Here is a 15,062-nt window from a genome sequence, read left to right as displayed (position 1 = left end):
GGGCGGGCCAGGCTGGGACATGGGAGAGAGAGTAGCATGGATGCGAGGGGGGGGTCATGGAAGGGCAAGAGGGGATTTGCTGGAAAAGGATGAATGGAGGCGGCAGGGGACAGAGGAGCATGGATGGGTATGGATTAGGAGGCAGGGCACAGGGAGAGAGGGGAATTACTAGAAATGGATGAATGGAGGGGGCAGGGGAAAGAGGAGCATGGATGGGCATGGATTGGGAGGGCAGGACTCAGGGAGAGAGGGAAATTGCTGGATAGGGAAAAATGGAGGGGCCAGGTGACAGATGAGCATGGATGGGCATGGATTGGAAGGGGCAGGACACAGGGAGAGGGGAATTGCTGGATAGGGATGAATGGAGGGGACAGATGGGCATGGATGGATATGGATTGCAGAGCAGGCCTCAGGCAGAGAGAGGGAAATTGCTGGATAGGGAAAAATGGAGGGGCCAGGTGACAGATGAGCATGGATGGGCATGGATTGGAAGGGGCAGGACACAGGGAGAGGGGAATTGCTGGATAGGGATGAATGGAGGGGACAGATGGGCATGGATGGATATGGATTGCAGAGCAGGCCTCAGGCAGAGAGGGGAAATGCTGGATAGGGAAAAATGGAGGGGCCAGGTGACAGATGAGCATGGATGGGCATGGATTGGGAGGGCAGGACTCAGGGAGAGGGGAATTGCTGGATAGGGATGAATGGAGGGGACAGATGGGCATGGATGGATATGGATTGCAGAGCAGGCCTCAGGCAGAGAGGGGAAATGCTGGATAGGGAACAATGGAGGGGCCAGGTGACAGATGAGCATGGATGGGCATGGATTGGAAGGGCAGGACTCAGGGAGAGGGGAATTGCTGGATAGGGATGAATGGAGGGGACAGATGGGCATGGATGGATATGGATTGCAGAGCAGGCCTCAGGCAGAGAGGGGAAATGCTGGATAGGGAACAATGGAGGGGCCAGGTGACAGATGAGCATGGATGGGCATGGATTGGAAGGGCAGGACTCAGGGAGAGGGGAATTGCTGGATAGGGATGAATGGAGGGGACAGATGGGCATGGATGGATATGGATTGCAGAGCAGGCCTCAGGCAGAGAGGGGAAATGCTGGATAGGGAAAAATGGAGGGGCCAGGTGACAGAGGAGCATGGATGGGCATGGATTGGAAGGGCAGGACTCGGAGAGGGGAATTGCTGCATAGGGATGAATGGAGGGGACAGATGGGCATGGATGGATATGGATTGCAGGGCAGGCCTCAGGCAGAGAGGGGAAATGCTGGATAGGGATGAATGGAGGGGGCAGGTGACAGACAAACATGGATGGCCATGGATTGGGAGGGCAGGGCTCAGGGACAGAGGGGAATTGCTGGAAAAGGATGAATGGAGGGGGCAGGGGACAGATGGCCATGGATTGGGAGGGCACGGCTCACACTCTCTCTCTCATATACAATGTCTTTCTGACTCTCACTCTCACACACTCTGTCTCACACTGTATCACATTCACTCTCTATGTGCCACACAGTCACTCACACACTCGCTTGGTCTCATACACTCACTCAAACAGAGAATCTGTGTCTCACACACACTCTCTCTCTCGCCCACACACACACACTCTCACTCACACTGTGTCTCACATACACACTCGCACACACTCTCATTCTCACACACACACTCTCTCACAAACACACTCACACCCAGACTCACGCTCTCTCTCACACAATCACACTTTCACTCTGACTCTCAAACAGTCACTCTCACATACACTCTCCCAAACATACACACTCCGAGGAAAACCTTGCTAGCGCCCGTTTCATTTGTGTCAGAAACGGGCCTTTTTTACTAGTGTGATCAGAAAAGCCAATTACCTAAGAACTACAAAAAACACAGGCACTTGCAGTCCACAACACAGTAGTACTTAATATACAAAGACAGTCAAATCTGCAAACACTTACAATGGGGGCGGCACACTTTCCGCCTGATATCGGTAGACACCACTATTTAACTCTTCAAATAATGAAACACAATAAGCATGCAAAGTTCATTTGTAAAGCTAGATTGATTTTGTTCAAAGAATTCCTGTTTATCTCAGGCTCTCTGTCATCCAGGTGATCTTGCAGGAGTTGAAATGAGAGACAGATAATACAAAATTGGACAATATAAAGAGTCTCTGAGTGGACAGAGTTCACCATTCTTCATGATGTATGAGGATCATTAGTTCAGAGATGACTCTGCTGAAGAAGTTTATTGTCTTCTGTGGGAGTCTGGTATCGAAGTTCCCAGGTGGTGCCAAGTTGTCATTGATGATTCATAATTCTACATCTGACAGCACTTTGTTCACAGGTGTCTGGTCTTTCATCAGCTGGTTGATGAAATGAGAGTGCAAAATGAATGAGGTGAGCTATGGCTCTTCTGAACATTCCCAACTTGAGAAACAATAAAGGCTGCTTGACTATAGGCTTCTAGCGAGTGTAGTGTTGTGCAACCTCTGGTGTAGGAATTTCATCCCTATTATATGGGTATCTGATTACAATTGATGAGAGCAGGTAGATGTGTCTTGTTCTTGCCATCGATTGCTCCTATTACATATCCACTTGCTCTTCTCCCCGTCACTTGTACAACATCTGAACAGGTTTTGAGACTGTAGGGAAAGTAATCTCTATGAATGTCAAAGAATTCCGACCTTGAAAGACGTATTACTTTGCTCATCTATGGTAGCATACATCTTTTCTTTCTCGGGTTGTTCTTTAGGATGGACTTTGGCTAAGCATATCTTGATGCAGGACCTTCCACTGTTGCCTTTCCCACACATCTGTGTACATTTTGGAGTGACATCAGGTGCTGGTGCTTGTTCTGCTTCCTTTTTACAGCTATGGTTTGATTCAGGGGCTGATGTTTCTGGAGGAGTAGATTTAACCTTATTAGGGTATAAAGCACTAACATGTTGATTACTGTCACACTGTACACTTGATGGCTGCTTTTCAGTCTTTAGACTGAAGAGCAACATTTACATCAAATTCTGTACTTTTTCAACTATTCTTTGCATTCTTTTAAAGGGTTTCTGAGTATAGGGCACTGATGATTTGGATCCTCTATTTTATCTGCAGAAGGATGATGATAGACAATGTGGATGCTGTGGGCAACACCTCTGTCTTATGTACATTTATAGATTTCTCAGTGTTGCTATTCTTGACTGGCTTTTCATGCTGGGAATGGCTTGTCTTGTTTGCATCAGGTGTGTCAAATGTAAAGCTGGGCTTGTTTCTTCTCTTTTCCCAACTCTTTCTTTCACCCAATCTTTGTAGAGCACTGGAATCTGTAGCTGAAGTGAAGCGTCTTCCTTGGTGCGTATACCTGGATTGTGAGGCAGTGGTAGTGCATCTATATGCATGCAAGCATGTGGATCACTGTCATGATGGATGGCTTCCATGACGTGATGTACCTTAGGGTTGCTTCTTACAGGCGAGACAGCCAGTGGTGAAGAACGACATATTCAGCATCTGAAAATTCCTCTGGGTCAGTACTAATATGTGCTGAGGCATGAGCCATTTCATAAGCTTTAGTTGACTAAGCTGTCTCTCCTTGCCATCCTGCTTTGTAGTTGCTTCAAGAGCCTTGACTTGGGCCTCAACAGTAGTTGCCTCTTTTTCTTGCCACAGCCATATCCATAGCAACATCCAATTCAGCTTTTTTGTGTGCAGTGGCAGCAGCAGAAGCATTGGCAGCAGCCTCTTGTTCTTCTAGTCTGAAGTTCTCCAGCTTCAGGGCTGCTTCTTCTTGGCTATAAAGAGCACGTGATTTAGTGGCCTCTGCTTCTATCTGCAAAATGATAACAATTGAACTTGTGGTGGACTGGCTTGAGCGGCCTGCCTTATGCGACGGTGAAGATCTTGAGCTATGCCTAGCAGTACTATAGTGCTGTGATGTATTACTACTACTACTACTTAGCATTTCTATAGCGCTTCTTATTTAATTCAGTGTTTCCAATGGTATCTGTTACTATGCCCTGGCATGTCAAATCTGTGGCTTACTGCCTATCTCTTAGGTCTAGGCTTTCTTCTGTATAATTCTGACTTCTGTATGTATTGCTTATGGATTGACTGCAATTGTGTATGGAGAATGCAGCTTACCTTTTCTTAAAAATTCAAATATATCTTGTTCCACCATAAACCAGTGCTTATCCAAAAGAAAGAGGTATCTTTCTACTTCATTATTTTCTTTTGCCTTTACAGTGAGCTTATGTGTTCTTTTGAACGTTTCAGGATTTTTCTCAGCCTCAGGACTTTCATGTGCTGCATTTGAAATGTCATCTAATTCAGTATATTCAGTCTGTTCTGGCACTTTTTTTATTCTCCTTGGTATTAAGCTGTGCAATAGAGTCAGGTTAAAATTACACTATTAGAAATAAATGACTTTCTTGGAACCTTTGAGAGGTCAGTGTGTGAACCTTGACTCTGTGCCAAAATTATTTCTTTTCTCGTAGACCTTCCAGCACTAGTCTGAAGCTGGGGGATTGCAGGAAGCTCTTTATAAGGAATAAATCCTTGCTGTGTGCAAACAGCAGCTGGATGACCCTAGGAGCAGGACTGTAAATTTCCTTTGTTATATCACACATTAAATACTTTAAGACTATGCAATCTTTACACACTGTTCCTTATAGTTCACTCTGATAAACTTTCACAAAAGGAGCACTTCCTGGGAAGACACAATGCTTTCTTTCTCTTACTATACCTGTCCTAAAGACATAATATGTATCTGTCATCAATCTTTGTCTGATGCTTTGAGTAAATGCACTGAAAACATTATCAACACGAAACTCCCTGAAGAAAATTCCTATGTTTTCATTCTTCTGTATTGACATCACCAAGTAGAATCAAACTCTTAATCCAGTTATTTCCTTAATGTAGTTAATCAAAGGAAAAGAAAAACAAGCACTTACTATTGAGATGTACTGGAAATAAGAGTTACTGCAGATAAATGTGGGATACAAATGAACCATAAATAAATAAATAAATAAATAAATAAAGTGCCCTCCAACCACCCAATATCAGTTGGGTTGGGGGATTTGCACGGGGAAATTACAAGGGGTTTGGTTTGGGGAGGTGCTCTGGTCACTACTATTTCTTAATGATGCTAGCACCTTTAACAAGGGGGGCAGCAAGTTAGTGGACCAATACTCCCAGGCCAATGGAATAACGCTGCCAGTGACGTGGCTTGCAAGCAGTGTACTGTTCTAGGCAAGTCTAGGCAAAGTATAGTGTAGCTTGAACAGACAGCATAAACCATCCCCAAGTAGAAGCTTTACCAGTAGACTCTCAATTCTTAAGCAAATCGTCTTTATTGTAGTACTTAGAACAAAGAAAATCCAACTTGCAGTTCAGCTGCATGTAAAAGAATCTTGGTCTTCTGCACAAAGAGTCTGTATCTAGCCACCTCAGAGGCAAGGAGATGGCCAGAACCTCAGCCCAGCTGAGAGGAAAGGCTGTAACACTCAAAGGGGAATAAGGAGGAATCAGGGAAAATAAATAAGGACTGACTTGAGGAAATGGTGAACAATCTTGATGGTATTACAGTAGATTAAGGAGGTATCAGCTTCTAGAACAGCTGCTGATTACAAAGGCATTCTAGGAAGACTGGGCTCTCACACAGCCTGCAGGGGCAGAGAAGGAGGGCTGGCCGTAGCTCTGAGCTACCAGCCAATAGGGAAAGTTCAAAAGAAGTCAATCACAGGATACTGTAAACTGTAGGGTGGTTGGGGGGGAACCTCAGTACACAGTGCTAAGTATTACACAACAATGCAACTGAATACAGATAATACTCATATTACATATACACAACACTATATACCCTGCCTCCATGAATATGGGGGCAAACACTCCTAGCCTGGTATTGGTAGGTACCACTATTTTACGCCTCAAACTATAAACATTATAAGCATGTAAAAGTCCATTTTTATCAGGATCTTAAACATTGCCTGTCTCTGATTCACTGTTGCTCTGGCAACTTCTCTCTCGCAGTCTTGCAGGAGCTGAAATGAGAGACAGACAACAAAAACAACAAGCAACACAAAAGAGAGAGAAAAGTCTGTGAGATTCTGGAGTAAACAACAGTCCACGTTGTCATTGCTTCTTGGTCTGGATCACTGGCTCAGTGATGGTTCTACTGAAGTTCCTTGTCTTCCAGGGAAGTCTTGTGTCAAAGTTCCCAGGTGGTGCCAAGTTGTTATTGATGATCTTCTGTTCCACATCTCTGATGGCACTTTGATGATAGTTGTCTAATCTTTCAACAACTGGTTGATGAAGTAAAGATGCAATTTCTTTGTGACAGGCAGTTCCGAGTGCTGCAGGGATGTAAGTGCATAGAATATGAAGTTGTTCAAGAGTCTTTAGAGAATTTTTCCATTTCACCCATTCTTGTCGCATTTCTGGTGGTAATGGAACATCCAACTCATCAGTAATTCCTTGAACAGTGACTGGAGCCATAAACCGTAGTGGGTCATACAGACTATTGACTGTAGATAAGACACCTCTACACGTATATGGTTTCTCTTGGGTAAAAACTTGAAAGGTGAAAATGTCTCATTTTAGATCACAATCAGGCATACTTTCAAAGCACTTAGATTTACAAAGTTGCATAGTAACCTATGGAGCTTTGTAAGTCTAAGTGTTTTGAAAATAATCCCCAATGCAATCCAAAGTTTCTCTGAAGTGGCGGGGTGTCTACTCTTAGATCTAGATCCTTTAAATCTTTGGCATGATCCTATACTTCTGGACTGTTGGAGATAATTTTATGAAGTCTCAGATTGGCTTCTGCCAGCATTGCTTGTTTTCTCTTTCGCAAGTCGATGACTTCGCCTTCGGTAGGTAAGCACTTCAAACCATCAACTATATAAAAGTCTCTCTCAATGAAGAGCCTGGCATTTGTGCCATATTCTCTTTCTTGCAGGTGATGGACTATTACCAAAGATATGAGCTCTCATTCTGTATTCTATGATTTTCTGGTTGATGTCGTCGTCACGGTACCACAGGAGTCTTAAGTAATTTCTGTAGTCTGTGTGTACAACAAAGCAATAGCAAATTTGCTGGATATCTGCTATTATGGCGATAGGAGCCTTAATCAGCTTCAGAAAGGACCTTAACAGGCTGTTGATCATGTCAGGCCTAGAAAGCAGTACATTGTTGAGTGATGTTCCTTGAAACTGAGCACTGGAATCAAACGCAATCCTAATCTGGCCAAGTTTTTGTGGACGATACTCACCAAAGGTAGGTAAGTATCAACATTCTTCATTGTCTTTTAACAGTGGACCTGGCTCTACATGGCCATTATCCAGCATGTTCTGCATAAATGTTGTAAAGTGCTGTTTTCTCTCTGGTTTTCTTCTCAGACTCTGCTGCAATGAAGTGAGATGAGAGAGCTTGCTCTCTGTTGTTAGGTAGTTGTGTTCTGGGTGTCCGGAATAGTAGCAGAACCACCAAGCTGTTGGACTCAACCTTGTAGAATTCCTTGAACATAATTCTCAAGAACTGTCTTCTACTGAAAGAGTTGGTTTGTTGTCATCCTTGGTGACTTGGAACACCGAGTTCCCCAGATGTACTCTTAAATCTGGTGGAGTGGTGCCCTTACAAATAGTTGAGCCGGGGTCTGGTTCTCCCAACTGTAAATCTCCTTCATGTGTAGATGGTTAGGACAAAGCTTGAACAAGATGGTGTGCCCATTTTCCAAGATGCCCTTTTTGTATACATCTACACTTGGTCTCCTCAATCTGTTAAGGCAGACACCACCTACTATCAACAATCCTAGGGTGAGTCGGTAGGCATATGGAGCATCAAAAGGACCTGCATGTGACCCTCAAACTCTGACCAATGTTGGTGCATCTCTGCCCAGAAAGAGTAAGATCTTGCTATTTGGATCCAAAGATATTCCACTATAGGCTGGAGATGATGATGGTGCTGCACAATCTCTGGTGTGGGAATTTCTTCTGTTATCAGATATCTGATTACATTCAATAAGGGTTGGTAGATAGAAGCAATGGATGGTAGCAACAAGACCTATCATATATCCACTTGCTCTTCTCCCCATCCTCTTTGACATCTATGGAGTTCACTATCCCTACCACCTCAAGACCTGTACAGGGATGACAAACAGGTCAAAGAACTCTGTCCTTGTCAGGGACTCTGCTCATCTATGATGAAATACATCTTTACTGCCTTTTCAGGTTGCTCTTTTGGATATACCTTAGCTACACATATCTTGGTGCATGACCATCCACTGTGGCCTCCTCCGCACACTTGTGTACAATTTGGAATAACGTTTGGCTGTGATGCTTGCTCTACTTCCTTCTCCCCACCATGACTGAACTCTGAGGCTGGGGTTCCTTAAGAAGTGAGTCTGAAGAGGTTTTTGATCACTCTGCTCCTTTCTATACTACACCTCCTCGCCAGCAATTGTCAGAACAGGTTTTTCAACTGGAGAAAATATGGAAAAAAGGATTGGTAACGGAAAGTCCCTTACCACAACCACAAAGGGTAAAACAGGGGAGGCTACCATATTACACGGGCAGAGGGAGAGGGTGAAGGGGAAGGGGCAATTGAAACTTCTGTCCTGGAGAAAGGACTGTCTTTTGTTCTGACATTCCTCCACAATGCCATGAACACTCGTATTGATCTCTTTAAACTTACATGCAAATTGAAGATCATTGAATATTTCTCAAATCATACTACCCCCTCTCTATTGATATCTCTGTTAAAAAAAGATTGTATATGGAACCCTCCTGGGCTCTGTAACCCTATGATACATACATTTGAAAAAGTGGTACTCAAAGAGATTGAGAAACTGGACAGTGAGCCTAAAATGCCTTTTTATAACCTAACTAAAGAGGAGAAAAAAGCTATTGACACCTTGAAAAATGATTATACTATAGTGATCAAAGAAGCAGATAAAGGTGGAGCAGTTGTAATCATGGATAAACATGAATACGTGAATGACATTAATTATTATTATTATTACACTAGCCGTTGAGCCCGTAAAAACGGGCTAGTATAGGGGGGGGGTTGAAAGGCCCCTTCTCCTCGCCGCTGCAAGGCCCCCCCGCCGCCGAGCTCGCCGCTGCCCCTCCGAGGTCACCGCTACGCCCCCCCCGGAGTCACCGCCACCACCCCTCCACCCAGGCCGGGCCCTCGCTTCGCTATTGAAACAGCGCGGGAACGCAGCACACAGCTCAGATGAGCTGCCGTCCTTCTTCTCTGCCTGTGTCCCGACACAGGCAGGGAAGGAAGGCCGACAGCAGCTCAGCTGAGCTGTGTGCTGCGTTGACGCTGTTTCTATAGCGGAGCGAGGGCCCAGCCCGGGTGGAGGGTGGGTGGTGGCGGCGGCGACTCCGGGTGGGGGGAGTGGTGGCGGCGACCTTGGGGGGGCGGGGGGAAGCGGGAGCGACGACGGTTTCGTCCCTCCCCTTGCGCAGTAGAGACCCTCTCTGTCCCGCCCCCGTCATCACGTATTGATGTGGAGGCGGGACAGAGAGGGTCTTTACTGCGCATTCGCGAGTGAGTTCGGTCACTCGCCGTTTATATGTTTGATTTGTACCCCGCGCTTTCCCACACAATGCAGGCTCAATGCAGCTTACATATAGACAGATTCAGGTTAAAGATTTTTATGCTCGTTTGAAAAATGATCCCACAGCCTTGTTGAAGAAGAAGGTTGACTCCTTGTTAGAAATGGGTAGACAGGTAGGTTTATTCACTTCAAAAGAATACTCGTGCTTGCTTACATCTTTTTCAAAAATTCCCATAATTCATATGTTACCAAAGATACACAAACCACTCCAGGCAGACCAATCATTTCTGCTATTGGGTCACTGCTAGAACCCCTGTCTGTCTATACCAATGTATTCTTGAGTCCCATGGTACAATTAATCCCATTACACACCAGAGATAGAACTCATATCATTAATACACTTCAGGATATTGAATTACCAAATGAAGAGGTTATTTTGGTCACATTGGATGTGGAATCTTAATATATTAATATTCCCCAAAATGAAGCCATAGAAGTGATAAGAGCTGCTTTACGTAAAAGAATTGAAAAACAGAGAGTCCTCACAGAATATATTACCAAACTGACATCTTTAGCCCTTTTATTTTGAAGGCAACGTTTACATATGAAACAAAGGCACAGCCATGGGCCCTTCAATAACTAACCTTTACATAGCTAATTTTAAAGAAAAAAATTTAAAAATTGCAGTTTTAAGGACATTTTATTATGGCGCAGATCTATCAATGATATTTTTATGATTTGGACAGGTACAGAGGATATCCTTTTAGAATCTTATGCATGGCTAAACTCTCAGGACAATAATCTTAAATTTCAGATCAATTATGACCATAATTCCTGAATGATGGCAAAGACAAAAGATGCCAATAAACTTCTACATTATAGTAGTTGCCACAATAAATCCCTCAAAAGAAATTTACCTTATTGTCAATTTTTATGATTGAGAAGAATTTGTTCACAGAAGACAGGCATGAATCACCAAGCTAAATGTATGGCTGCCAGATTTTATGATAGAGGGTACCCTAAGCAATGTATTGAAGAGGCAGTGCTTTTTTTGTGCCGGTACGCAACGGTACGGCGTACCGGCACCTTTTTTTTTTTGCTCCCCCCGCCCCGTGAGTCCATGTCCCGCACGCAGTGCCAGCCCCCATTTCCGGCCGCTGCTGCTTCTCCTGTTGAGCAGCAGCGGCCGCTACACAAAGAAAAAGAAGATTAAAACAAAAATTGAAACCTGGCTGAAACGCGGCACCCCGGCACTGTAGACAGCCATTAGGCATTGGCTGTTGCCCCGCAGCCGCTCCTCCTCTTGCCTCTACGTCACTGCGCTCCTCCGGGGTCTTCCTCCAGGGGCAGTGACGTAGAGGCAAGAGGAGGAGCGGCTGCGGGGCAACAGCCAATGCCTAATGGCTGTCTATAGTGCTGGGGTGCCGCGTTTCAGCCAGGTTTCAATTTTTGTTTTAATCTTCTTTTTCTTTGTGTAGCGGCCGCTGCTGCTCAACAACAGGAGAAGCAGCAGCGGCCGGAAATAGGGGCTGGTGCCGCGTGCGTCGCGTCTTCGCGCCGTTCGCGCCAAACTTGGCAGGGAGAGGGAATCCAACAGAGGGAAGGATTGGGGAGAGAGAGAAAGAGGGAAACCAACAGAGGGAAGGATTGGGGAGAGAGGGAAACCAACAGAGGGAAGGATTGGGGAGAGAGAGGGAAAACTGTTTTATGTTATATGATTGGGGAGAGAGAGAGAAAGAGGGAAAACAACAGAGGGAAGGATTGGGGAGAGAGAGAAAGAGGGAAAACAACAGGGAAGGATTGGGGAGAGAGAGGGAAAAACAGATGGAAGGATGGGGAGAGAGAGGGAAAAACAGATGGAAGGATTGGGGAGAGGGGAAAACAGATGGAAGGATGGGGATAGAGAGAGAGGGAAAACAGGGAAGGATTGGGGAGAGAGAGAAAGGGAAAACAACAGAGGGAAGGATTGGGGAGAGGGGAAAACAGATGGAAGGATGAGGAGAGAGAGGGAAAAACAGATGGAAGGATTGGGGGGAGAGAGGGAAAAACAGATGGAAGGATTGGGGAAAGAGAGAGGGAAAACAGATGGAAGGATGGGGAGAGAGAGGGGGAAAACAGATGGAAGGATGGGGAGAGAGAGGGAAGATGCTGGATGGAAGAATGCAGAAAGAAATAGGGGAGACACTGGAAGGATGGGGAGAGAAAGCAGAGCTGCTGGATGGAAAAGGGGAATAGAGAAAGACTGGAGAATAAGAGGAAGGGGCATGGGGAGAACAAGGGTGAGGAAAAGATGAAAAGCCACAGGTAGATGAAGGAAATTAAAGAATGGATAGTAAGAATGAATTAAATCTGGACAGAGAGAGAGCCTGAAAAATATTGAAGAAAGCAAAGAAAAAGGAGACAAAAATGACAAATGGCACAGAAGAGTTAAGCGAAAACAAAGGAAAGCAGAATCACAGACTGGGACCAATATGGAAAGAAAAACAGTCACCAGACAACAAAGGTAGAAAAAATCATTTTATTTTCATTTTAGTGTTTGTAATATGTCCAATTTGAGAATTTACATTGGCTGTCTTATTTTGCACTGGGTATACTGGAGCTGTAAGAGCTTACAGAGATTATTTATCATGAAAAAAAATCACGTTATTTTTTTCTCCTATAGTACTATAATATTTTCAATGATGTCTGTTTATATGCGCCATGGCTGGTATAGGGGGTGTGGTTAATGTGGGTGTGGCTATCATAGGGGTGGAGCCATATGTGGTGACCCCACCCATAATGAGTACCGGCACCTTTTTTTCTACAAAAAAAGCACTGTGAAGAGGAATATATTAAAGCTATCCAACAAGATAGAAGGACCCTCTTACAGACCAAACAGAAAAAACCTCCTGAAAAAGTTGTATACGCACTTTTTTGATGATCATCTATCTCCTAACATTATTGAAATTGGTTTATCATCCAATGCATTCCTGGTTTTGTAAAAAAAAAAAATTTGAAGGATATACTAGCATCTTCAGCATTGCCAGTACCACGTAAAGTTACTTCTGTTTGGGGATATTACCTATGTCTCTCTTGTTCAGTTTGTCATGTTAATTCAAAACCAAAAGTTTTTACACACCCTAATACTGGTGAAAATTTTGAACTGAGACATTATTCCAATTGCAAAACAGCTCATGTAGTCTATGCTGTTGTATGCCCTTGCAAAAGGATTTACATAGGGAAAAAAGGCCGTGTATTTAATAAATGCATTATAGAACATTGCAGTGCTATAAAAAGAAACGTCTCTGATAAACCTTTAGTAGTACATATGCATGAGAAAGGGCACAATTTTGACAACCGAGATTCATTGTATTACACAAAGTCGTCTGTCACTGGAGGGGTAGAGATGTGGAGAAGATTTTTACTAGTTTTCATTTATTTTCAGTCATAGTAAGCTAAATTTTTTTACATTCCTTTGTATGTAGGACTATTTTAAATGTTTTAAAGCAGCTTAGGGTTAACGTTTTTAGCGCACGCTAACCATTAGCGTGTGCTGTGTAGGCACCCACAATATTCCTATGGGCGCCTACACAGTTAGTGTGCGCTAATTTTGTACACGTGCTAAAAATGCTAGCGCACCTTAGTAAACAGCGCCCTTAATATTTCTATTTACCACTTTGGAGTTATTACTTTTATAATAATCCATTTTCAATTTTTAATACATATTTTATAAGTCAATACCCAGTGCCACTGCCTGACCTTTCCAGTGCTTCCTTAGAGTCAAAAACGAATTGGACACACTCAGATGTAGTGTCTCTTCACAAAAGCAGAAGGAAAGAGGAAGCTGGGAACTACAGGCCAGTTAGGCAGACCTCAATGATGAGCACTTGTCAGAAGAATTTAATCAATTACTTTGACCAGGTGACCAGAGAGTTGGCCTGGAAAAGAGAGCTATATGTAGTATACCTGTAAATAAACTGAGCACCCTTAGCGTGGGTTCGAAAGTGACCGAATTGGTCAGGAACTAGTTGAGAGGATGACAACAAAAAAAAGTGGCAAACAGAGTTCACTCTGATATAAAGGGATGTTATCAGTGGTGTGCTGCAAGGATGTTCTTCAATTTGGTTCTTTTCAACATGTTTGTAATCAATGTTCTAGAAGGGTTATCAAAAACAGTTTGTCTTTTTACAGATTAATACAGATGCTGAAGATATTTATTGTGTGTGGGGCAATTGCAGGGGGTAAATTTGGGGATAGGATAGTTTGTGGGGTGGTGGGACACTTGCAGGGAGATAATTTTGGGGGATGGGGCAGTTTATGAGGTAGTATGGCAGTTGTGGAAGAGGGGGAATGATTTTTTTTTGGGGGGGGGGGGGGATGGTGAAGTCTGCAGAGTGTGGCATTTGTTGGAGGGTTTCATTTTTTGGGGAAGGGCAGTCTGCACCTATAGGGCAATTTGGGGAGTTGGAAGGGTGGGCCTGTTTTCCCCTGATGCCATGTTTCCTCCCATTCCTTTGAATTTTTGGATAGTTATTTTGACCCCAGCCATTCTCGACATTCTTTACAACCTCTATTGAGTTAGAAAGAATTAAAAAACAAACAAACCCAAAGACGAAGAAATCAAGCGTATTAAACTGAGGAAGGAGAGAGAAACAGGACACCCTACTCTTGTACCCTCGCAATGCAAGCCAAAATTAAAAATCAGGAAGAAGCCGAGTTCAATCATTTCTAGAAAGCGGGACAGCACAGCAATTCGTTCGCTTTCGTTTTGAGGCAGACGGGCTAAGTCAGATTTACCTGCAGTTCCACAACTTTTTGTACCACTGCCGTAGACAGCCAGGACGCCATGAGCTCTTGGGGCAGCGGTTGCTAAGGGGCGTGGCTAATTGGTGACGAGGGGACTGATTGACAGTTGCCGCGGTCCTCGGACCCGCCTCATCACGGATTCACGGTCGCTGACGCTGACACTGATGGGAAAAATAGTTGGTTAGTGGGTGGGGGGCTTTCAGGTAAACATGGCGCCGCCGGTGTTGTACAATGTGATAAATGGTAATTAAACGTTAATGCCTATTATGGGGGAAGATGTGTGACAAAACAAAACAGAAAAGCAAAGTGTGTTAACATTTATAAATCCTCTGGGCGGTTTTGTATTTTTGTAATTCATTTTGGAAACACATAAAAATTGTCACTCCAACAGAACTTCTTGACTATGAATTTTTTTCTTTAACAGTTTTTAGCTGGACCTTTGTTTATCTGTACTTTTAAAATTTGCCAAGAGCTGAAAATGCAATGGACGGTTTTGTGTGGACACTTGTAAACCATGAAGTCATAATTTCATCTCCATCCAAATTCCTAAAAGCTTGTACTGAGAATCGCAATTTTGAGAGAACTGGACACTAGGAGCCAACTTCAGCTTTGTCGGTGCCCTTTACTCTTTAAAGTTGTATAAAATGGTGCAAGAGATTTTTTTTTTAATTTGAAGGTAAGTTTAGGTAAGTTATATGAAATCTCAAGTGCATTAATAATTACC

General features: G+C 43.8%; 1 protein-coding gene across 1 annotated transcript in view; it reads right to left on the bottom strand.

Annotated features, from left to right (window-relative positions):
* Nucleotides 1-14,415, bottom strand: part of C3H8orf74 (chromosome 3 C8orf74 homolog) — an 85,155-nt gene extending 70,740 nt beyond the window's left edge. The window contains exon 1 of the mRNA XM_030195562.1: nt 14,330-14,415. Within this exon, the coding sequence (XP_030051422.1) occupies nt 14,330-14,380 (51 nt within the window). The 5' untranslated portion in view covers nt 14,381-14,415. The remainder of the gene's footprint in view (nt 1-14,329) is intronic.
* Nucleotides 14,416-15,062: the final 647 nt, after the last annotated feature.

This window comes from Microcaecilia unicolor, chromosome 3 (genome assembly GCF_901765095.1).
Source record: "Microcaecilia unicolor chromosome 3, aMicUni1.1, whole genome shotgun sequence".
NCBI classification, from domain to species: domain Eukaryota; kingdom Metazoa; phylum Chordata; class Amphibia; order Gymnophiona; family Siphonopidae; genus Microcaecilia; species Microcaecilia unicolor.
Note: the sequence above shows the minus strand (reverse complement) of the source record. Positions and strands in the feature narration are given on the sequence as shown.